The following is a 23,194-nucleotide window of genomic DNA, read 5'->3' as shown; positions in this document are numbered from 1 at the left end:
CCTTGGTTTTACCAAGGTTCACTGAAAGCCCAGTGTCCAAAGTATAGGAGTGTAATGCATCCAAGTGTCTTTGTAGACCCTTTGGAGAGTCAACTATCAATACAATGTCATTTGCTTACAATAGGAGAGGTATCCAAGTGCTAGCTAGTGGAGTTGCTCTATCTCCTTCCTGTGAAATATAATCAGCAATCCCATCAATGTACAGACCAAATAATGTCGGAGAGAGGGAGCATCCCTGCTTCACCCCAATGGTGGAGTAAATAGGTGTTGAAAGGCCCTCAGGTGTCCGGACTCTGCCCCCAACTCTCTCATACAGTGCCAAAATACCCCAATTGAGCTCTTTCAGTACTCCCATGTCATGTAATCTATGTATCAGCCTGTCTCTCGGTACTGTGTCAAAGGCTTTGCGGAAGTCCACAATGCAGCAGTAGGTCCGTTGACCATGGGCCCTTCCCTCCTTAATGATCGCTCGGAGTGTGAGGATGTGATCCAACATGGAGAAGCCTCTCCTAAAGCCAACCTGTCCCTGTGCTCTAAGACCCCACATCTCTGCCCACCTGCTTAACTCATGCTCAAGGATGGAAGCATATAACTTGGCCAATGTATGCCCAACCATGATAGTTCGATAGTTACTGGGTAGAGTAGGGTCCCCTGACTTGAGGATAGGCACAATAGTGTTCATGCTCCAGCTTTTTGGTAGGCCCTCACACATGGCTCTGTTAAGAAACCTGCCACCAAATCTCTAGCATGGATTAAGTGCTCAGCTACTAGTCCATCATGATCTTGTGCCTTTCCTCTGCTAAGTCTGTCAATGGCCTCTCGAACCCTACTTTCTGTAAAGAAAGTGGTCTCTGGACAAGGCTCAAATGGTTCAGGAAGAGGTGGATGACCCTCCACAGTATAAAGACTAGCTGCATACTCTTCCCATACAGTGGTGGACATAATAGGTGTGGTCGGGCAATGCTCTTTGAAAAGCTTCCAAGCCTCTCTAGAGTCCTGGCTTAAGAATAAGTGATATAGGTCTCGCTCTAGCTGGGCCAAGAATGTCCTCTTCTTCCACCGTGTGAGGTGTCTAAAGAGTATCTGTGCCTATCTGTGGGTAGTGGACCCTAGTGCTATCTCTCTCTGTAGCCGTGCTGCTCTGGTCTCACGGCACTCATCATCATACCAGCTGTTCTGAGGAGTCACCCCGGTGGAGGCTCTCTGTGTGGGTCGTGAGTGTGGGAAGGCTACACCTGCAGCGATGTGTAGGGCCTCACTGAACTGCTGAGTCATCTCCTGTAATGGAATGTCGGGGTCTGCATCATGTAACAATCTGAGGATCTCCGCCTCATAGATATCCTCTGACTCTCTGGAAAAGAGGTATCTAGGGTGTCGATGAGCTACATGATGGGTCTGTGTGTCAGTGAAATGGAGGTCAATGGTGAATGATAGGTAGGCATGATCCACTGCAACTCCGAGAAGGCGTGGGGATACTGAGAGGTCTTGGATGTGAGATATCAGCATCAGTGGGGCAAGAACATAGTCTACTGTGCTGGCTTTGTGTCGGTGAGGATAACACATGAAGGCGCCGGATAGGGGGTATCTAGCCATGCCATTGAGAGTGGCCAACTTGTGTGCTGTGCCCATCTCCACAAGGTATCTCCCATATTCAGTGACTTCCCCCATATCCTGAGATGTCCTCTCCAGCTGTAGCTCTGACACATCCTGCTCCTGTAGCATCTCCTTAGATGCATAAAAAAAAGACACTTGATGGGAGGCTGTCCTGGCATTAAAGTCTCCTAGTAAGATAACCTCTCCCTCCTTCGAGAACTCCCAAATATCCCCATCCAAAGCCACATATGGTGGTTGCCCCTTGGGTGGGTGTATTGGGACGTCATAGGGGGGAAATAGCATATGGCAACATACAAAGTGCGTTCCTCACCACGCACTCTCACCCACATGTATCTGGCTTGCTCATCTCTGCGGACTACCTGGATCATCTGCTATAGCTCCTCCCTGAATAACATTGCCACTCCTCCCGACCCGCGATTACTGTGGTTTGTGCGTGTCTCCTTCCTGCAAGCTAACTCCCACCTATAGCCTGTCACCCGTGGAAGTGTAGTATGTGGTCCCTAATGCGTCTCGGAGTAGAACACTATATCTCTCCCTTTGAATGTCTCCTCAAAAGCTCCCACATCCAATCAGAGGGCTCCATTACAGTTCCAAACTGCCACTGCAAGGCTGGTCCCATAGGTCTCACACCGTCAGTTGTGGCGCCTCTCCATGATTACCACTCTCCCTCCTCTGTAGAAGGCGAGTTTGCCCTCCTCCCTGGCTGCCTTAATTTTTGGCATGCACTCTCTCATGTGGGCTAGTTGGGTTGGTGTGAGATTGTCACCCAAAAACACACAGGTCCCCTTCAATGTACGGCGTTGAGCTAGGAAGTCTCTTCTAGCCTCCATGGTGGGGAAGCGGAGAATGAGCGCATGCTCTTTTGAGCTCTCCCCTTTTTTGCTTTTCTTGCCCACTCTCCAAGCAGAGACATGCGTGTCTTTCTTAATATTCATTAACGTGTATAGCACCTTGGTGTCCTCATCCACTTTTTCATGCATCTTCAGCCCCATCACCCGAACATGGAGTGCTCTCATTTTCCTTTTTTGTTTCTCCTCCAATGTGTCATTGATTATGGTTGTTGTAGGTGCGTGTGCTAGGTGTTTCCCCTTCTTTGCAATTTGATTGCTCCGCCTCCTCTATTTGCTGTTGGGTTTTCTTGAGCATCTCTGCCCAACAAACAGCCTCCTTCGTTGTCTCCTCCTTTTTTTTGGAGTTGTTGTACTTCCTCTTTGATGTGGGTGAGCTCCTCCGTCATGCTAGGTTGAATTTCTCCTTCCTCTAGCTTGGGGCTGAGTTGAATGTTAGTCAGTAGCTGCCTAAGTGATTGAATCTCCCCATCTTGGGCTTCTATCTTCAATTCCAGCTTTTTAATCTTACCGTTCAGCTGCCTGTTCACTATGCTCAGTCCGTTGTCATACTCCTCCTTGACTTTGTTGATGGCATTGGTAATCATATGCTCTATTTGGACCTCGTCCATTTTCGGGGCGAACTCCGTCTTGTTGTGTTGGGCCTGTGGGGGAGCTCGAATCAGAGTTCAGAATAGAGGATAACCATTTCAGTGTATGTGAGGAATAGCCATTTCATGACAGGTTTACTGTCTGCAACAGGAGGGACTGTGGGACCAGGAGATGGCAGCAGGGAACTGGGGCTGCAGAGGTGGTGGGTGGGGAGACCGTGACAGGGCAGTGACGGCAGTAATAGGCGGCATGCGCAGTGATCGACGGGGCAATGATGTCAACGGGATAGTGACGGGCTGTGGCAGTATGCCTGACGTGACAGGGCTGGCCGGCAGTGGCGGGGCTGAGCGCATGTCTGACGTGACGGGGCTGGTTGGCAGTGACGGGGCTGGGTCATGTCTGACGTGACGGGTCTGGTCGGCAGTGACGGGGCTGGGTGCATGTTATGGGGCTGGCCGGCAGTGACGAGAGAGAGAGATACGGGGCAGGCTGGCAGTGACGGGGGGTGACGGGGCAGTGACGGGGGGTGACGGGGCATTGACAGGGCGAGAGACAGGGCAGGCTGGAGTGATGGGGCGAGAGACGGGGCAGGTCGGATGCCAGCATTAGAGACCTTCGTCACTCCAGCGTTAGAGAGTTCGTCATGCCAGCGCGTGTGTGAGAGAGAGAGAGAGAGAGAGAGAGAGAGAGAGAGAGAGAGAGAGAGATGACTTATGAGATGAATACATGGAACAATGATTATAATTAATTCATGGTATGGATCTTCATACATAAAAGAAATAAACAATAGGAGGAAAGAAGTCTTGTATTTTACGACAAGAGCTCTTGGAAGTTGGCTCACCTATTATCTAAAACTATTATCCCCCAACTCAACTTCGATGATTTCACGTGTAATAGAAATCCTATGGCTGCTTATAGTGGAATCATGGGTACCAAAGGTTTTTCCATGGGTTTTCATCCATTATATGTGCGTCCGATTTATTGTGGTGATCAAGGCTAGGCCCCAATACCGTTACTCCATATAATAATGTGGATGTAACCAATGTATCAAATAGGCACAACTTAGTGTGTGGCTTCTAGAACTGCTCGTTTGAGTACGTTCTCTGCCTCCTGTAAATCTAGACTATGCTGTCTTTGTCATAGAGAGAGGTGGGCCATGTGAATCTAGACTATGTTGCCACTATTGGTGTTGATCTCTTGATCCATTGTGATGTACTATTAAACATCATAACCTTGGTTTTTCCAAGGCTCATTGAAAGTCCATTGTTTAGTGCTTGGAATTTAATGTATCTAGATGTAGTCTATAGCCCTTACAGATAGTGAACTAGCAACACAATGTCATCCACATACAACAATAGGGATATCCAAGTGCCTAGAATTGAGCTTCTCTATGCCCTTCTTGAGAGGACATCCCTGTTTCACCACTAAAACAAAATGAATAGGTGCTGATAGACCCTAAGACATTTGTACTCTATCAATAACCCTTTTATATAATGTTTTAGAATCCCCCAAGTGAGCTCCCTAGGCAATGCCATGTCATAGAGCTTGTGTATCGATCTAGCTCTTGGAATTGTGTCAAAAGCTTTCCGAAAGTCCATAAAGCAATAATAAATTGATCTCCATGAGCTTTGCCCTCCTTGATAATTCCTTTGAGTGTGAGAATATGATCCAATGTAGAAAAGCCTTTCCTGAATCCAACATGTCCTTGTGCTTCGAGATCATCTCTCTCTGCCTAGCGGCTCAATACATGCTCAGAAATGGAGGCATATAGCTTTGCAAATGTATGACCAACCATGAAAATGTTGGTAGATATGTTACTAAATGTTTGGGTTATGTACATCTCTTACTTGTGTGCCTTAGTTTCAGTCAAACGAGGACATTGGGAGCCCTAACACTTCCATAGTCTGTTAGTTTGTCTTGTGTGTCAGTTTCCTTCATTATAAGCACATCAAGTGGAGATAAGGGTTTCTAGGCTTTCATCATTTCATCCATGCCCACTTTCAGCCCACTGCACACAATGGGGTGCATTTCTGATTTTAGCCATGTGGGGGGGCGGCACTTCTATCATGGATAGCCAGTTTTGACATGGTGCCAACATATGGCTGGTCACCTCAGCCTGTCTCATGTTTGATGCCTATGTATAGGCAGCTAGCTACCACTCACATAACTCCACTAGCACATTCCATCCAGCCATCATTCTTCCTCATCTTTATCAAATTCTCATCCTCTGCCATTTGTTTGGCGCCCTCATTGATGTGGATCACACACGTACAAGGGCTTATTGTTTGTAGCCCTGTTACATTCAGATTGTTGTGTTTTCCTTTCATTTCGTTTGCATTTCATTTGCTCCTCTTTTCTGCTTGTTCTTTGCTTCCCTTGCGCATTCTCACATGGTGTCAAAGGCTAGAGTCCAGAGTAGTCAACAGAGAGCTCGAAATTTGCTGCATTTTTTCCTTGCAAACTGTTGGGTTGTAATCTTCTATAGCTAGGTGACTTGATTTTGGAGCCCTTGCAACTGTTGCCTCTCCCCCAATAGTAGGGTGTAGCAATCATTAGGTCTTCTTCATCAACTACCAAGTTGTTTACACCCCATCATCAAAAAGTTTTTTGCAGCAGGTTTTCGAGCACTTGTCTTCCCCATACAACAAGTTTCCTTCATCCACAAGAGCCTATTGCTACATCCTTGGACATCTGGATGGGCGCTAGTAGCATTGGTCACAATGGTCATGAAGTGACTTAGTGCAAATGTACTAAGGGCACTTTGGGGTTAGGGTAGTCGAGTCCTATTTATAGGACTCAAGGCCCTATTGTGCACATTTGTTGTGTGATCACCACTCTTGGACTCTTGGCCCATTGGCCGATGCATTCGTACACTAGGTGGTTGGGTATTTCACTCATGCCTCACTTACGCCTACGCTCACATAGGAGTGTCGGTGATTAGTAGGACACTGGGGCACTTTTTACTCTCAGTAGGAGAGGTTTTTTCCCCCAGACTTATGGTATTATTTCGTATATGCTTATGACACACACTTACGGGCACTTACCGTGTTCGGCTGTGAACACCCTCCTACAAGCCTAAGGTTTAAGGGTTGTACCTTGTACTTTCAGTTTTACACTCTTTTACTCTATCGCATTGGGTGTCGTGCTACACTCTCTATTGTCTATTGGTTTTTTGTGCTGAGCTTCGATCTTGTCCTCCCTCACATTTGGTATTGGAGCTTTGGCTTTGTTCAGTTGAGGCCTTGTTCAATTCAGCTCTGTTCAGCATTCGGGAATCTCTGCTCAGGTCTAGCCTCAACCTTCAGAAGCAGACACCCTGCTTCTCTGCTTTGCACAACAGCACCTTATCCTCAGTAGCTCGACGTACTTCTCCCCACGCCAGCTGCATGCCATGCCAGTTGCCCCGCCAATCCCATCTGAAGTGCCAGCTCCTGCCAGTCGAGTCCAAAGCGCCTCCTAACTCCCGCCTGCTGAGCGCTGCGTCGCCTGCCTGTGGCCAACGCCACCCGTCTGTGTGCAGCGTCGACTATGCAGCTCCACGTTTGAGAATCGCCCATCAATGCCCGCCCATCGTCAGAGTGTCACCCACTTACTGAGCACTGCCCGCCCGGTGTCAGTCTGTGCCGCTTGTCAGCACCACACTGACCAGCCCTCTGACCTGACACCATCTGTCTATAGTATGCAAAGTACAGCCCGACTGCCCTGCCTGCCTGCGACCTGACCAGCGTCCGCCCTCTCCATGTCAAGTATTTTAAAATTTTTTTAATCATTTTATTCCAGAATAAATTTTGGAAGAGGGGGTTCCTACCCAAGCAGACACAGAAGTCAGGAAACATGTCTGGGACACATTAAATGCAATTTCTGGACACATTCATAAAAATTTTGGGGTTTTTATGTTTTCTGGGAACATCGGCATACGCACTGCAATTACAGTCACTTACAGACTGTTTTGAAAAACCCGAGGCAATAAATTTTGGGGATTTTGTTGGTACAGTGTTGCTGAACACAGATTGCACGTTGGACTACGTGCATAACAAACAGTTTTAACAGAGTGCACCTTTGTACACTAATTGCAGAAAGTTATTTTCTGCAATTTTTGGAAATTTTCAGATTTTCAGTGTAGTCCTGCTTCGACATTTCTCTTATGCATTTTTTGATAATTGAACTCATGTTCATCTTGGTACCAACTTCCAAGGATGGAGTGAAGGAGCCTACTTCATCTACATTTGCTCTCGTCATCATGTTTGAGCTAGTCTTTCTCACATCCATTAGATGGAGGAGTCTCCCGAGGCTTTCTTGTCTTTAAAGGGGCCCTTGTTTCTGGGTAGTGGTTCTTCATGGCACATGACTTACAAATGTGTTTGGCTCTAAGATATTTATTTCTAGGATTGTACAATATTCACGATTATAATGAAACCACATTTTAGCAAATACTTAATTCAATAAGTCAAATCCTCACACAAATTGGAGCTGATGATACTTATAGCTTCAAAAATTCAAATCTTCGCACCTGTTTTGGTATTTCTTCAGATTACTAATTTATGCATGAATTTAATTACAAACGACTGTATGTCAATAAGTTCTTGTGGCACAACTAATCCACGGGTGCACAATGACCTTGCCACCTTCAATTTTGGCCTTTAACTAACTATAGAGTATTCAAAAAAGCCATATGAACACTCTAGCTTGCCAAGCCCTAAAAATGACAACCAACATTAGAAATCAATTTCCTAGAGTAGTAGCCTTGATAGAGAGATTTCACATGATGAAATTGTGATAACAACACTTTCTTCATGACAATGTTGTTTAGAAAGTGTACAAGGTTTGAGATCTTATAGGAGAAGAGAGGATCTTAGCCTGTCGTGTACTGTAATAACATGTTTTTACTATATTTAGATTGAAAAAAGTAGCATACTTGTAAATGGAGTTACAAAGTTGCCTAATTGTTTTTCCATGTTGAGAAGAGAGGATTGGTTGTTGTCCTCACTACATACATACTTTTATCCATGTTTTATGGCCAAAACTTGCAATTTCTATAGCAAAGAATAGAAGGATGGTTGTCTTGGCCTCTCAAGTGAGAGAGCAGACTTCAACTAGCAATGTTTCTAAATGAGTAACCTCTTAGCAGTCATGTTTGTCATGCCTTGTCATCTCCTGCCTGTGAGCCTCAGTCTGAGTCAGACGAGGACATTAGGAGCTCTGACATGTCTGTCATGTGTTATGATGGAGGAGGCTAGTCACAGTCTCGACTGGCTGCCAGTTAGCATTTCTATGCATTCCCTTTATTTGTCGGGGTCCAGTGTGCATTTTTAGGGCAGTTTCTGCATTTCCCAGGCTGCCCACACCTGCCAGGCATTGTCCCCCTGTTTCGGGATTTTTTGGCCCCAGATGTGCCACGTCAGCATTTTGCAACTGACTGCATTAAATGCAGTCGGCCCATTTTTAGGGCCCCTGGGGCAGGTCGGCCAGTTTTGGGCTCTTTTGGCTATATATAGCCAGCCCCCCACACTTGGCTGATTATCTCTCTTCAGCAGGTGCACACTCCGACGTCCTTCTCCTCCGTCTTTGGTGCTGCCATCGTCATTAGCCTGATCTGGTGCCCTCACTGACGCTTCGGGCTGCGTGCAGGGGCTGATCAGTCCCCAGTTTTGTATTCAGCATTCATTTCAGTCAGTGCAGATTTTCTTCCTTCATTCTCTGCTTTCTCTCTCCTCTCCTCCGTGTTCGTGTTCTTCTTCCGCTGCGCACTCTCACATGGTATCAGAGCCGAAGGAGAGTACACGGAGCTGAGTTTTACGCGGGAGAACACCCACAACTTTGCGTTTGCTGGTCAAGACGTCTCCAACAGCTGAGGCGTCACCTTCTGCACCATCTCCTTGATCAAGGCGGCCTGTTTTGGTGTCAACATATTTGCGTTTGCTGCTGGCGCCTTCTCCAGTGGCTGCCACGTCATCACCAACCTCTTCCTGCTTGCGTTTTCAGCTTGGGCGGCCCTCCTCCAGCTGGGCGACACCTTTCCAGCCTGTGCCTTGCTGTTCTGGCTGTTGTTCCATCGTCCGGCGGCTCTTTTCCTGCTGGCGACTTATTCCCAGGCTGCATTTTCAGGCAGGCGGCTGTTTTTCTGTGGTGATTGCATCGTCAGCATTTGCGTTTGACATCATCCTTGCGTTCTGTGCAAGGCGGCCAGCTCAGGAGCTTCTGGTGTTTGTGTTTCGGCACTGGCAACCTTCCCTTGTTGTGTTTTGGTGTTTGCAGATATCGAAGATGTCTTCTCATCAGTTTACAGGCTTTGATGACTCAGATGATGAGCTTTTGTCTCGACATTCATCTGAACGGAGGCGTGATTTCTATCACGAGGACCGTCGTCCGGAGTCTATTCCTCTTTCCCGTCCCCCTTCTATTCATGTATCTCGGCGATCCCCTTCCAGTGGGCCGACGATGCAGCCTTTGGTACCCCCTGTACAGGTACCCGTACTTCCTCAGCTGCCCAAAGAGGACCGGTTGGATGGCTCCAACTTTTCTCTATGGTCCTGCAAGGTGGAGTGTATCTTGGACTCTTTTGATCTTTGGGAGCTTGTTTCTGTTCCTACTCCCCGGCCTATGGTGGATCCCGCAGATGGGACATCTATGGATCGCGCAGCCTTATGGGATCGGCTCAATTCTAGAGCCCGATCTTTCCTCTTTCTGAGTTTGCAGGATTCTGTCCTTGTTCATGTTCACAGGTTGAAGACTGCAGCGGACGTGTGGCAGAAGCTAGCGTCTCTCTATCAACAGAAGACGTTTGCCCACCGGATATCTCTTGAAAAGAAGTTGCGGATGCTCGCTATTGATGATAGTCCTTCCATGAAGGACCACATCAACAGATTACAGGATATGAGGGATGAGCTTGCATCCCTCGGTCGGACGATATCTTCTGACGACATGGCTATGATTCTTTTGACTCAGCTGCCATCGCCTCGGTTTGATGTCTTCTACACCAGCCTTCTTACATCGAGGACCCGTGAGAAGCTTCTATGGGAGGAGCTATCCCCACTTGTCTTGGAGCATGACGAGCGACTCAGCGAGGTCAGTGCTAGTGGATCCGACTCCACTAGAGCCTTTGTTGCAGGTTCGGGAGGACAGACGAAGAAGAAGACGAAGTCAAAGGCTAAGCAGAAGGACAGTTCTTCAGGCTCTGACTCAGATTCAGAGAGACCGAAGTGCCCACACTGTGGGAAAGGGACACATCCCGAGGAGAAATGCTAGAAGAAATACCCTCACCTTCGTCCAGGAGCGACGGGTGGATCTACATCGGAGCCTTCTTCTACCTCTACACCAGTTGTTACCCATGAGTCAGTGTTCCTTCATATCCATGCTTTGGAGGAGGATCCTTCTTCCGTGGCTGCAGTGTCTTCTGCGCAGCCTTGGTTAGTGGACAGTGGTGCTTCGAGTCATATGACTCCCCGAGGTGATTTGTTACAGGATCTCCGTCCATTAGAGGGTTCAGTCACTGTTGGTGACCTTTTATCGGTCCCTATTAGTGGTGTTGGCACATTGCCTTTGTTTACCGACCGACCTTTGAGCTCCTTTTCACAGGCCCTACATGTTCCGGATTTGGGCCTTCCCCTCCTCTCAGTTTATGGCCTTACGAGGCTTGGCACACGAGTGATCTTCACCGAGCATGCTGTTGTTATTGAGGATTCTTCTACAGGAGCTGTCTTATCTACAGGTTGGCAAGAGAGCGGGCTTTATAGGCTCCATTCCCCTTCTTTGATGCAGGGTCCTCCGCGGCAGTCTATTGCTACACCCGTTCCCGCTTGTGCACCTTCTATTCCACAGGTTCCTTCCCATCCCCCACCCTCTCCTCCGGTGGTTCCCTCGTACCTCCCATCCCTTTCAGAGGGGGACGATCTTGGTGATGCGGCTGTGGATTCCCTGGCCCCTAGTGTTTTAGAGGGGGCTTTCCAGGATCATGAGGAGCTCCTTCAGCGGCAGTCTACATCGACGGACTTCATCGACCTTGGCATTCCTCTTGCCACTCCAGGATCCGTTTCTCCCTTGGCCTTCAGCCACATCCAGGATCTGAGAGGGGGTGTTAGCAGTCATGTTTGTCATGCCTTGTCATCTCCTGCCTGTGAGCCTCAGTCTGAGTCAGACGAGGACATTAGGAGCTCTAACATGTCTGTCATGTGTTATGATGGAGGAGGCTAGTCACAGTCTCGACTGGCTGTCAGTTAGCATTTGTATGCATTCCCTTTATTTGTCGGGGTCCAGTGTGCATTTTTAGGGCAGTTTCTGCATTTCCCAGGCTGCCCACACCTGCCAGGCATTGTCCCCCTGTTTCGGGATTTTTTGGCCCCAGATGTGCCACGTCAGCATTTTGCGACTGCATTTAATGCAGTCGGACTGCATTAAATGCAGTCGGCCCATTTTTAGGGCCCCTGGGGCAGGTCGGCCAGTTTTGGGCTCTTTTGGCTATATATAGCCAGCCCCCCACACTTGGCTGATTATCTCTCTTCAGCAGGTGCACACTCCGACGTCCTTCTCCTCCGTCTTTGGTGCTGCCATCGTCATCAGCCTGATCTGGTGCCCTCACTGACGCTTCGGGCTGCGTGCAGGGGCTGATCAGTCCCCAGTTTTGTATTCAGCATTCATTTCAGTTAGTGCAGATTTTCTTCCTTCATTCTCTGCTTTCTCTCTCCTCTCCTCCGTGTTCGTGTTCTTCTTCCGCTGCGCACTCTCACATAACCAGCCACTCCAAATTTGAATTTGATTTAAGGGATCATCAATGCTCGGGTTATCAATTATAAGTGAGCTATTCACGGAACCAAATTTTAGCTTAGGGGTTGCATTATCACTTAAGTGACTTAAGCTATTTGCTTTTATCGGGTAAAACGTTGAATGTAACTCAATTGTAAGATTCAAAAATTTGAATGAAAGTTCCACATGTTGCACCTTGTTCCTCTTGCCTTGCCTTTGTACCACATAGCATGTACACTTGCCATTGCATGCCCAATATCAAATCCTTCACTACTCTTCTAATGATAACCATGCCAAGAGCTAGAAGTACCAGAACTGAAGTTTATTTGAATTAAATATCTTGGTGAAGTCTTCTTAAGTCATTTACTTCAATTCTTATTTTGGTAACAATAAGCGATATGATGACAACATGTGAAATAACCAATGCATGTTTTCCAATAACCAATCATACTGCCGTTGTTGCATGTATTTTCAATGTGCAATTATTCATACATATTTCCGAGTAACTAGGCACACTACTATTACTCCACGTGTTGCCACTACACAATTATCCATACATGTTTCAAAGTAACCAAGTACACGGCTGTTGCCTAGATGTAGTTACTTCACTAGTATACAACCAATCACAATTGTACAAAACTACAACTATCAAAATGGTACTCATTGCATTAGTAAATAACCAAGCAATATCTATAGAAATCCAATTGTCTAGTAGGTTGACCACAGAAGTACTTATATATGGAATGTGAATGATCTCTAGACAACTCTAGATATGTGAGCATATATGTACCAAGGAAGTAGAAGCCCCACCCCCCTCTTGGCGTCATGTAATACTTTAGATTTGTGCTGTGTTGGACTTGATTGAGTCCAGACTGAAGTCAGCTCCAATTGAAAAGCATCAAGCAAAGTCGTAATAAATGAGGTGATTCTACCAAATCGTCCTGCTCCGTCAAGTAGTTTTGAAACTTCACCAAAACGCATGAGAAATGTTACCATTGACCTTCCTTTCCTTACGTGCTAATATTTGCTTAAGAACCAAGATTTCATCAAGCTCCTCGACCTTTGGCTACATCTCATCACTAATATCCTTAGGCATATCACCATGGAAACGTCTAAGAAGACTCACTTGAAAAGCTTCATGAATCTTCCAATGATCAAGTAGCTTCAACCTGTAATCCACCTTGTTGATTCTTTGTAACATTTGAAATTTCTGATAATATCTCATACTCAGTTTAGGAAAAACATGCTCTTTATCCTTCATTTTCTTTAACTTGGCATTTTCAAAGCATAATGAGCTTCGATCACTCTTGGAATTACCAAAGCTTGGTAGTCATGGATCAAGCTTTAGGATCCACATGCTTAGCCATATCACTGTGTCGGATCATGTCCCTCTTCTTTGCTCAATCAGGATTGCAACAACAGGCAAGGCCATGAAACAAATCATCTCCCTTTAGGTTTTAATACATCCTTCCTTAATGGTGCTTGCTTTATTGAGTCCCTCAAGAAGGCATGGCAAGGAGCTCAAGATCCATTGTGAGCCCGGATTATGTTCAGCTGAAATGCTCAAATGCTATTGTGAAGGTGGCCAAGAGGCATGGAAAGACTTAGGCGGTGATTAGAAGGAGAGAACACATCATGGGCTCTTGCTTTGGAGAAGCCCTTTTTAGGGATGCAAAGGTGTGTTAGACGATTTGTTCTTGCATCATTTTATAATGATGTAGTCTTTTTTGAAACTCCAGGAAGAGCATCACATGAGCAAGGGAAATGCATTAGAGATGATGCAGGGATGGTGGATTTCTTCAAGCGGTACCTTTCCTCTATAGTTGGGTTTTAACGAGCTGCACCATTTATCAGATGTCATTTTCTAGCAATATCTTGTGTCAATCGATTGGTCTGCTTGTGCATTCCTGGAATCAGAGTAGTTTCACTCAGATCTGGTGTTCTTGGTCTTGCATAGTGAGAATAGTCAGAGACAAGTGTTTGAGCGTCGGAGATCTCCGAGTAGTTGTATTGGATCAGCCAATGAACAGGGTTCTGAGAATCAATTGTTATTTGTTATACAAACAATTTAGTAATGATAAGAAATATTTTGCAAATAAAGTGTGGCTAATTATATTACTTCAAAAAAAACCTTGAATACAAAGAAGTGCTCATGCTCAAGAGACTAGCTGGAGCTGATGCAGAGTCACATATATGTCAAATATATAGGCCTCTCAGGGCGGTGTAGGGGGGGATGGGGCCAAGAAGCCATGGGGGGGGGTGTATTGCCATTTGGTGCTGCTTGCGTGCATCATGAAAAACAAGATCTAGCAGCCCCAAGTGTGCATGAAGTGAAAATAGAGCTCCTAAGAAGCTCGAGACTCGCCCTGCACCTGGTTCCATCGGCGGTGAAGGGAGTGGATGATGGAGGTCCAGAGTTTGCCAAAGTCGCATGTACAGAAAGTCTCTCTCCTCCAAAAACCTCCTGACACCGCGCCTTCCAGATATGCCATCTAGTGAGACGCCCTACGATCTCCCATACCTTAGAGCGGTTTGCTGTGGGCTCCAGTACCTGGCGGATGGGTAGAGCCTCCAAGCTGACTATTGCGCATGACCCAACCTCAATAAGGAAGATTGTGTCCTGCATCCTAGCCTCATACAGAAGGTGACGACCTTGGCTAACTGCCTGCCAGCAGAAAGCTCCCCATGAGATATATCCAAGGCTGGGTGCTATGCGGCGGAGGATGCGGCGTGCTCCTCTCCACACTAGCTGCGCCGCCTCACACGACCAAAGGAAGTGCTTTGGAGTTTTGAGAAACTGCTGTGTGCAACGTTTACATCCTCCATCCTTCTACATTTGGGCTAACCAACTCCCTACTGTCAGGCCTCCATGTGCCACCAGCCATATGAAATACGATACCCTCCTCGGCCTCCAGCTGTCCCACAGGCGGCGCCGGAAAGTCCGTCGGAAAGCATCCGTGATGCTGTGCTCCGTCCAGTACGTGCTACGTGACGGTGCTCAGTCCATGTCCTCTTGCATCAGCACGTGTCTGCCAATCTTGGTTGTGTACTCCAAGAACCTTGGTGGCTTCTTGGCGACCGCAGTGGCTGGCCATAGCCACTCTCCTAGATCCCACTCCAGCTCATCAAGTGGTCTATGGGCCGAGGCGCCACTCCTAGAGCTCCTCCCTGAAAACATAGGGGTCCAGACGCCATGTTTTCCCTTGAAGGCTCACCACTCGAATCCTCCTCGACGAAAGGACAACTATCCCCTTATCCTGTTGCCCTCTGTCAAGGGCCAGACGCCCCCTCTCCTGAACGGTGAAGAAAGTCCCATGCGGGGTGCGGCCCACACTACCTGCCACCTGTAGGGGGATACTTGTCGGTGAAAACATAGCGGCCCATACCTCCTTGAGCTCTACTGTCTCTCGTACCGGGGGGCCAAGAGGTATTGTTGTGTCGATCTCCCTCAACTCGACTCCTCTCTGGCAGCCTGATGCCCGCTACAACACCTTGTCCACCAACTTGTACACCTCCCGCCAGGTCTTGATGGTGCGAGCCAGGTTGGCTTCCCAACCAGCCCATTGTATGTGGGGGCGCTCGCCGATCTGTACCCCCTCCTAATCTCTAACCTGGGGATTCTAGATTACTGGCTGGCTGTCTATCTCCTCCTGGGAACTTGGGGGGCTTTGAATTAGGGCCTTGCAGAGGCATTGCCACACACGAAGTAAGCTACGTAGGAAGGGGGATCTGGGGGGCGTGATCTGGGCCATCATAAAGATCCATCTCAAGGACAGTCTCCAATCCCCGCCAAGCCTTGGTTTGCACTCTTGGAGACCCTCCTGTAGTAGGACCTTCCAAGTTTGCCCTCTTGGTGTGAGACCGCGGACTACAAGCTTGCCCAAAAGGGCCATACTCTGATACTTTAGGTCAATGATCCCAAGCTCCCCCTCTGATCGATGCCGGATGATGGTCGCCCACGTTACCTAGGCTTGAGAGTCCTTGGAACTGTCCGACCCGGCCTAGAGGAAATTTGACAATAGGCGGTGAAGCTGAGCAACACAGGACAAGGAGAAGCACCAGCATGAGGCGATGTACCAAGCCGTTGCTAGGAGGACCTGGTTGACTATCAGGGCTCGGCCCGCTATGAAGAGGCGAGCAGTACTCCAATAGGTCAGCTTTCTCCGAATAGAGTCCAGGACTGGAAGAAACTGTTTGGGGGGGGGGGGGGGTGATGTTGAGTCCCACCTGGAACCCTAGGTAATGGATCGTTTGCCCTCTACACACCCATCTAAATCCCAAGTGGACGTTCCACTCCGTAATAGAGTTTGGGTCTGTTAGGAAACCAACTGACTTCCGCTAGTTGATTTTTGCTCCCATTATAGTACAAAACACCTCGAGAGCTAGTCTCACTCTCTCCAGCATCAACTCATCGTCCTCTATGTAAAGTGCTATATCATCTGTATACTTTGAATCTAACAGCTTCGACTCCTCTCTCATCGGAAGTTGGAGGCCGCATAACCTGCTCACACGTGATTTGAGGAAGTGAGACATTGCCTTTGGAGTAGGAACAGATACGGGGCCAGTGGGAAACCTTGCTGTACCGATCTCTCCAGCCGAAACTTCTCCCCTCTCCTGCTACCTATGAGAACCCTGTTGGTAGCCGATCTGTAAAGTGCGGAGACCCCATGGATCCAAGCCTGGAGAAAGCCCAACCTCTCCATGGTGCCCTCCAAGAAGTCCCAGTCCACCCTGTCATAGGCTTTCTCGAAATCCAGGAGTAGTACAGCCAATCCCTGGCCACTGTGCTGGGCCCACTCTGTCGCCTCAAGGAAGGTAAAGACATTGTCTAGGATGCTCCTATCCTAGACAAAGCTTGTCTGTGTGTCATGAATGATGTCTGGAAGCATAGGGCGGAGTCGCCGACCAATCATCTTTGCCAATGCCTTATAGGCAACTGGCAATAGGGTGATCGGTCTCCACTGGGATAGCTCCAACCGGTCTCCCCCTTTGGGGAAGAGATTGATAAGACCTGCTGATAGACTCCTTGGCATCCGACCTGAATTGAAAATCTCTTGGAAGGCCAGCAGTAAGGGGTCCTTCACTACCTCCCAGTAGGTGGTGAAGAAGGCCTTAGAGAGGCCATCCTCTCCCGAGCATTTCTACCCCGTCTTGTGTGTGGAAAGCCTTCTCTAATTCCTTCTCTATGAAGGGGTCTAGGAGGGAGCATCCCATCTCCTCTGTGACGAGGGACGGGATGTGATCCCAGACCTGTTGTCTGCAATGTTGTCCTCTGGCTGAAGTTGTCTGCAATGTTGTCCTCTGGCTGAAGTTGTCTGCTAGAAAAGGCGTTTGTAGTAGTCGGTGGCAATCTCCATCACCTCGTCTGATCCTCCCATACTGATCCCGAAGGCTGCGTATTTGCTCTCTTGAGGTGCGGTGCTAGTGTGCCTAAAAAACTCCCTACACATCGTGTCCCCCTTCCATGCCTAGAAGGCTATTGAGGTGCGGAATGAGAACTCCAAGCGCTTGTTCTCTAGGCCGGCGATGGTTGCTCGTGCGCGCACCTCCTGTGAGTGGAGGATGGGATCCCTTGGTGTCTCTTGTAATAATCTCTACGTGGCTGCTAGGTCCCGCTGGAGTGCTCTCTTCTTCTCCCAGCTTTGCTGCCTGGCCTGAAGGCTGCCTCCTGGCGGCAGATACTACTTGACTCGGCCAGGACCTTTGCAACCTTCTCTGCGATCCGGTCCCTCGTGCCCCACTCTAGTCCTAATCTACTCAATCTGTCTCTTCACCAGGATCGTGTACCTAGGGAAGATGTTGGGGGATCAAGTGTCAGGAGGAGCAGGCAGTGATCGAACAAAGTGGTGCCAGCAAACTGCCCTATCTGGCCTCCGCGAAAGCATCCCCACTCTCCCACGTAGACTTGCTTGGGAGAACCTTCCCTACCCGATGGGCGTCCAGCAAGGGCCAATTGCAACTCCTGCCGAACAATCAACTTCCTGGAACCATGTGCCCCACTGTGATGGAGACTATTCACATTCCAGGATGCAAGGTGTAAGCTCATGGGAAAACCTGTGATTGACCGAACAAGCATCTGTTCGGTGTGGAAGTTGTTGATGAGGAGGAAGAACTATGGGGCATGCGAGTACGCTTTGCTGCAGGCCTACACGGCAAACTCCAGTCCCCCATGGTGGCCCTCGGGCGGACCATAGGGGTGATAGATGCTCCAGGTGGTACCACCAATGCATCTATCAGCCAGGCTATGAGTCGTGACTCTGTACACTGGTAGAAATGGGCCGCTTGTGCCATGGGCCACTCGATCACATCCATCAGAGCTCTCCACTGTGGAGGGGCTCGAAAGATAATGCTCAAGTGTGGGACCTCGGCACCAGCCCACGAGTTAATGTCCATCATGCAACCTGGCCACTGCTGTGCAAACAGTGCTAGTCCTTTTCCCATCCACTGGGAGATGTGGTGTGCCATCTGACTCTTCACCTCCTCCTCTATCTATGTTGTCGTCCAATCCCCTGAGTGAGAAGACTGAAGGAAGAAGGCGTAGTTTGGTCCATCCGGTGGTGCTAGTAGATGGACCTTGCCCCTCCTCGACTTACGTACCACAAATATCCTCACTTCCAAAGGTAGTGGGAACTCTTCACGCTCCGCAACTCTCAGGTAGGACCACGAGCCACTGCGGAGGAAGAACTCCTATGGTAATAGCTGCGCCTGTCTCGAGAAAGTGTGATGGGCGGCGGGGACAGATGAGTTGGTGGTTGTGTGGGGAGGGCAAGACTGCTGGTGCGAGGAGGATGTAGGCGTGTGTGGCTCATCACCTTCTGTGGGAGGAGGGGGGGTGGGTTTGGGGGGGGGATCACCTGTACCGGGTGCGGATCAGGGGGGTGCTCGACAGGGGAGGTGATGGGGGGAAAGAAGATCGAGGGATGGTGGGGTGGTCGGATGTACATGGCGGGTGCGGGGGAGACTGGTGGTCCTGGAAGGAGGGGGCTGTGGGCCAGGGTCAGCGGGGGATCTATGGGAGGTGGGTGTGGGAGTTGTGGGATCTCAGGTGAGGTAGCCTGTGGTGCAGGTGGTGGATGCGGGGGATTGTGGTCCTGCCGAGTGGGGCGGGCAGGGGGGGGGGTTTGCAGAGTGCTCTGCTGGGGGGACCATTGCTCGCCCTCCTGCTCCTTGTTGTCGTGGCTGTGTCTGAGGAGTTGACTGTGGCCCCCCTTGCCGTCTCCCTCTTTGTCGTCTTTGGACCCATGTAAAGCCGTCAACATCCACGTGCGGGCTTGTCGGCGGAGCCGCCTTGGCTCTGAAACGCGTGCAATTTGCTGCTTGATGCCCAAAGTCGTGGCAATGCAAGCACTGCCCTGGTTGCCTAGTCACAATGACCTGCTGCTTAAAGGAGTGGCCTTCTGCCTCAATCTCTAGGAACTTTGGTATACTCTTTGTGCCTTTCATGGCCACTCGCACCTTTGGGACTCTTGCAGCTGTCACTGCATCCGAAGAGCCGTCCAGAGTCCTCCACTAACTGGCGGTACTCTACCGCCAGTTTGGGGAAAAGGAAAGTGATTGGATGTTTGAGAAATCTGTTATGGAGCACAAGTGTCTCCATTGTGAAGCCGCTATACCAGGGAACCGTGTAAATGACCCCCTTTGTGGAGGCATAGGGTGAGCTCTCCACTAACTCATGAGCTGCGTTCGTAGAGGGGAGTCAGAACCATGAAGATCCCTTGGCCCATGAGAACTACCTCCGTGATTTGCACTGTGCCAGTGCGCAGCGTGGAGTGGAGCTAATCCCGAAGCTGGGCCCTCGATGGGGAGTGTCCAATGACTTGACCAAAGATCGCTGTTTCTTTCAACTCCAGCTCTGTGGCACGGTCGGCTAAGAGCTGTTCCTCAGAACAAGGTGTTTGATTGGGGGGCACTCGCAAAATGCGCCGGCGTTTGACTAGAGGTTTCCATTGCGCGTCCCTGCTGAGAACCTACCTACTGCGTTGCTTTGCTACTGGTGTGGGGGAAAGTTGCTGCAGAGGAAGGGAGCAACTTGGGGGGGGGGGGGGGGGGGGAGGAGTACGGATGGTGGGTCTGTCAGGCGGGACTGTGTGCGGCAGGACGGAGGCGACGGGGGCAGCGCAGGGGGTTCTTTAAAGCCTCCTTCAATATCTCAGCTTTGCAATCAGCATAGCCATGGCATCTTGGTCCACCTTTGGCAGGGCAGGTGCTCCACTGATCCGCAGGCAGGGGGAAAACCTGCACATCAAAGGTCCACCTTTGGCAGGGCAGGCACGCCACCGATCCGTAGGCCCCTGGGGGAAAGCAGGTCGGGTACAGCTGCAGACAGGTGTGGGCGGGCAGTTGTCAGGCAGGGGGGGCGACAGGGCGGTGGCAGATAGCGAGGTCAGGGGCAGCCAGGGCAAGGTAACGGGCTGCAGGCAGGGGGGGGGGGGGGGGCGGGGGGGGAGCTCTCGTGTTGGCGATGGAGAGGGCAGAGGTGGGCGATCATGATTGACCAGGCGATGGTGGTGTGGCGAACAGTCAGGGCGGGGGTAGCTCACGTGACGCGACGGGCAATGATAAGAAATATTGCAAGGGGGCATCATGTTTTGGGGCTAATCTTTCTGTATGTTCAAGTGCCAGAGCATTCTAGCTCCACTTTGTTTGTTTGTTTGTTTTTTTAAATTTTTTTGTTGCTTTCCTTTGATTCACCAAAGGGCGGTTTTACCTAGCGTAGACTTTGCCCATTACTGCTTGGGCCTATTGAACACATGAATGCATAAGAAGGTGAAAAGAGGGAAGTTTGACTATGACCTACCCAGCTCCATCGCCTTCTAAGTTCTCACCCCGAGTTTAGTGTGCACTTGTGCTTGGTCCTATTCCTGCCCTCAACACCCACACTTCTGAGAAAACACACTCAGACCTAAACATGTAAAAATATGAGCATGTTAAAAAGGTTGAAGTTTGAATGTTTGAGTCTTAGCAATGAATGTAATGTGTGTCTGTTGATGGGTACAATCTCACATGAACACATGGGAAGGTGATAGGAGAAAGAGAAGTTTGAATTTGTGTTTCACTTTGTTAAAATTAAGTACAGATCACTAGGAACTTCAAAATGACCAAAACTTAGTTGGACTTTTGTAATCGTGGCCAAAAAGTGCTTGAAGGGATATCCTTTTTGTTTTCACAAATTGGAATCAGGACATTCAGGATCTGTAATAGACTTGTGTTCAACTGTTGTATATTCAGTTAGTGTTCCAAATATATATTTATGAGTGTTGTTAGATTGGCTGCATGCACTTTTTGTGGCTCTGTACAGTACAGAACACTATCTGCGTGATGTTATCCTGTGACCTTGATATCAGATAATGCAAGCATGTTTTACATTTTCTTCAGGCTTCCATACACAAAGGTTAAGCATTACCTGGACAGCTTTCTAGTTTTGTAGATGTTTCTGATCGCAATGATTTTTTAACTCGCAGATCAGATTTGTATCGCACATAGCATCAAAGGAGGAAGGGAGACATTCACGTGCCAAGAAACGGCGATTCTTTCATGGTTTGAGCAAACAAACTTAGAGTTTCTGTTAGCTGCAGCAAAGGCTTTTGACAAAGAATGCCACTTACTGCGAGCATAGAAGTTTTTAATAGCTAAAATGAAGGTTTTACTCCTTGATTGAAGCAAGTTGAGAATTGAGAATTAGTAACACATGGAAAAGGCTAAAAGGAAGGTTTTGCTCCCAGATGGATTTTTAGGTGTACAGAGCAAAGTTGAGAAATAGTCACACACACAAGAGGTGCCAATACGTGTGAAAAATGAGCAAACTGTGGCTCTTCTTCAGTGGAAACGACGGAGTCCTTTTATCCTCTGCATGCATTGCAAAGGTGTAAATCTGAATCTATCAATTAACATCTCAGTTGATGTCAATTGATATGTATCATGTATCACATACTTCTCCTTAACATGCCATTGGTAGAAGTTAGCATATCAGGCAAGCAATGAGCTTCTTGTATAGGAAATCCTCCCCATTCTTATAAAGATTGCTACCATCAGAAGACTGATTTACTACAGGCTACCTCTCTGCACCAATTTAAAAGCATACAAAGTAGAACATCATGATCTATACAAACGCAGCAGCTAATTTATGTTGCATCCTTTTTGTATGTCCCCCATACAACTATAACTCTCCTCTTAGCACCCACTTCAAAAAGTGTTAAATTGCTAGCTCTTCATTTTTCCTTTTTGAGTTAAGACACCTGAATGCCCATAAGAGCACTTCCCCTCCAAATATTACCTAAGAGTGTGCAAGAGCCACTGATCCAATGGCTGTCCATCCAAAGCATCATCAACATGTTGTAATTTCCCTTGCTTGGATGATGTCAGATCTTCATAATAATCATAGCTCTCAAGACATCTTTGCTGAACTGAATTGTTGACATCTGATTGAAGTGCTTGCACAACAATCACAGGCTTACCTCCCTATAGAAGGTGGTGGTGTCCTGGAAACGGAAGATTGAAAATCGGCGTTCACAATTGTAAAGAACAGTAATCACTTGCAGAAGCACGTAGAACTTAATCATAAATTCAGCAATACATCACTTCACAAAAGGCAGCTAGAATGTCCTACTCAGGGTCAAAAGACACGGATGGGCCCCACAGCTTGTCATCCCTTGCTGTATTTCTGGAAGATTTCTAAAGTCTTTCATACCAAGTACAAAGTAGATGATTGTGCTCTTAAACTGTAAGTCTCAGCTACTAGCAGTCACTAACTAGGAACTTGCTCTTGTACCTGCTCTTGACAAATCAGTCCAGCCTACCTGCTCTGAATCACAAAATGCTCTTACCGACTGTGATTAACAAACTTCAGAACCAACCAGATTTGCCATGAAACTTCAATTCTGCATAATCTTCTAATAAAGCACTTATAAACAGACAGCCCATTGCTGGCATTTTTTGCATGCAAGTTTTTAAACTGCTCAAGCATTTTTAGCATTTGTTTCCCACACAATTAAGATAAACTTGTAAGCTGAGTGAATATTGGAGCTTGATTGCACTGGATCTGCTGAAGGATGGCTTTGCTCTTTGTACAATGCATGTTCTGACTCTTTAAAGGGTGCAACTATTGAAATAATATGCATACTCTCTTCAACCTTTTCTTATCATGTGCAGTATGCCAGAACATAAATGCTTAGATTAAGACCAACTATCGTGTTCTCAAAAAGGTCTAATTAAATCTGTGAACTTCACTCTGCATGTCCAGATGAACATTCATACTTATTGACAGAAAATATCAGTGTGTTCAAGCTATGCACTTTACTCAGCAATGGTTCTTCTTGTACTCTTCTGAAAGTAGTAATGTGAACTTCAAGCACGTGTTTCAGATCCTGCAGCTTACTTGTATTTCTGTACGTCCTATTACACCT

The 23,194-nt window shown here is 48.1% G+C and overlaps 1 protein-coding gene and 1 pseudogene across 2 annotated transcripts in view; one reads left to right on the top strand and one right to left on the bottom strand.

Annotated features, from left to right (window-relative positions):
• The window catches only part of LOC148020142 (U11/U12 small nuclear ribonucleoprotein 25 kDa protein-like), a 35,320-nt gene extending 12,716 nt beyond the window's left edge, over positions 1-22,604 (top strand). Inside the window, exon 4 of one of the 2 annotated variants that reach the window (XM_087700431.1) lies at positions 21,254-22,604. In XM_087700431.1, the coding sequence (XP_087556557.1) occupies positions 21,254-21,349 (96 nt within the window). In that variant the 3' untranslated portion in view covers positions 21,350-22,604. The remainder of the gene's footprint in view (positions 1-21,253) is intronic. The other variant, XM_087700432.1, reaches the window with a different exon arrangement.
• Positions 9-2,183, bottom strand: LOC148020143 (uncharacterized; annotated as a pseudogene).
• Positions 22,605-23,194: the final 590 nt, after the last annotated feature.

Source organism: Lygodium microphyllum, chromosome 19 (assembly GCF_053477565.2).
Source record: "Lygodium microphyllum isolate KBCC chromosome 19, Lygodium_microphyllum_v1.1.10, whole genome shotgun sequence".
Lineage (NCBI taxonomy): Eukaryota > Viridiplantae > Streptophyta > Polypodiopsida > Schizaeales > Lygodiaceae > Lygodium > Lygodium microphyllum.
Note: the sequence above shows the minus strand (reverse complement) of the source record. Positions and strands in the feature narration are given on the sequence as shown.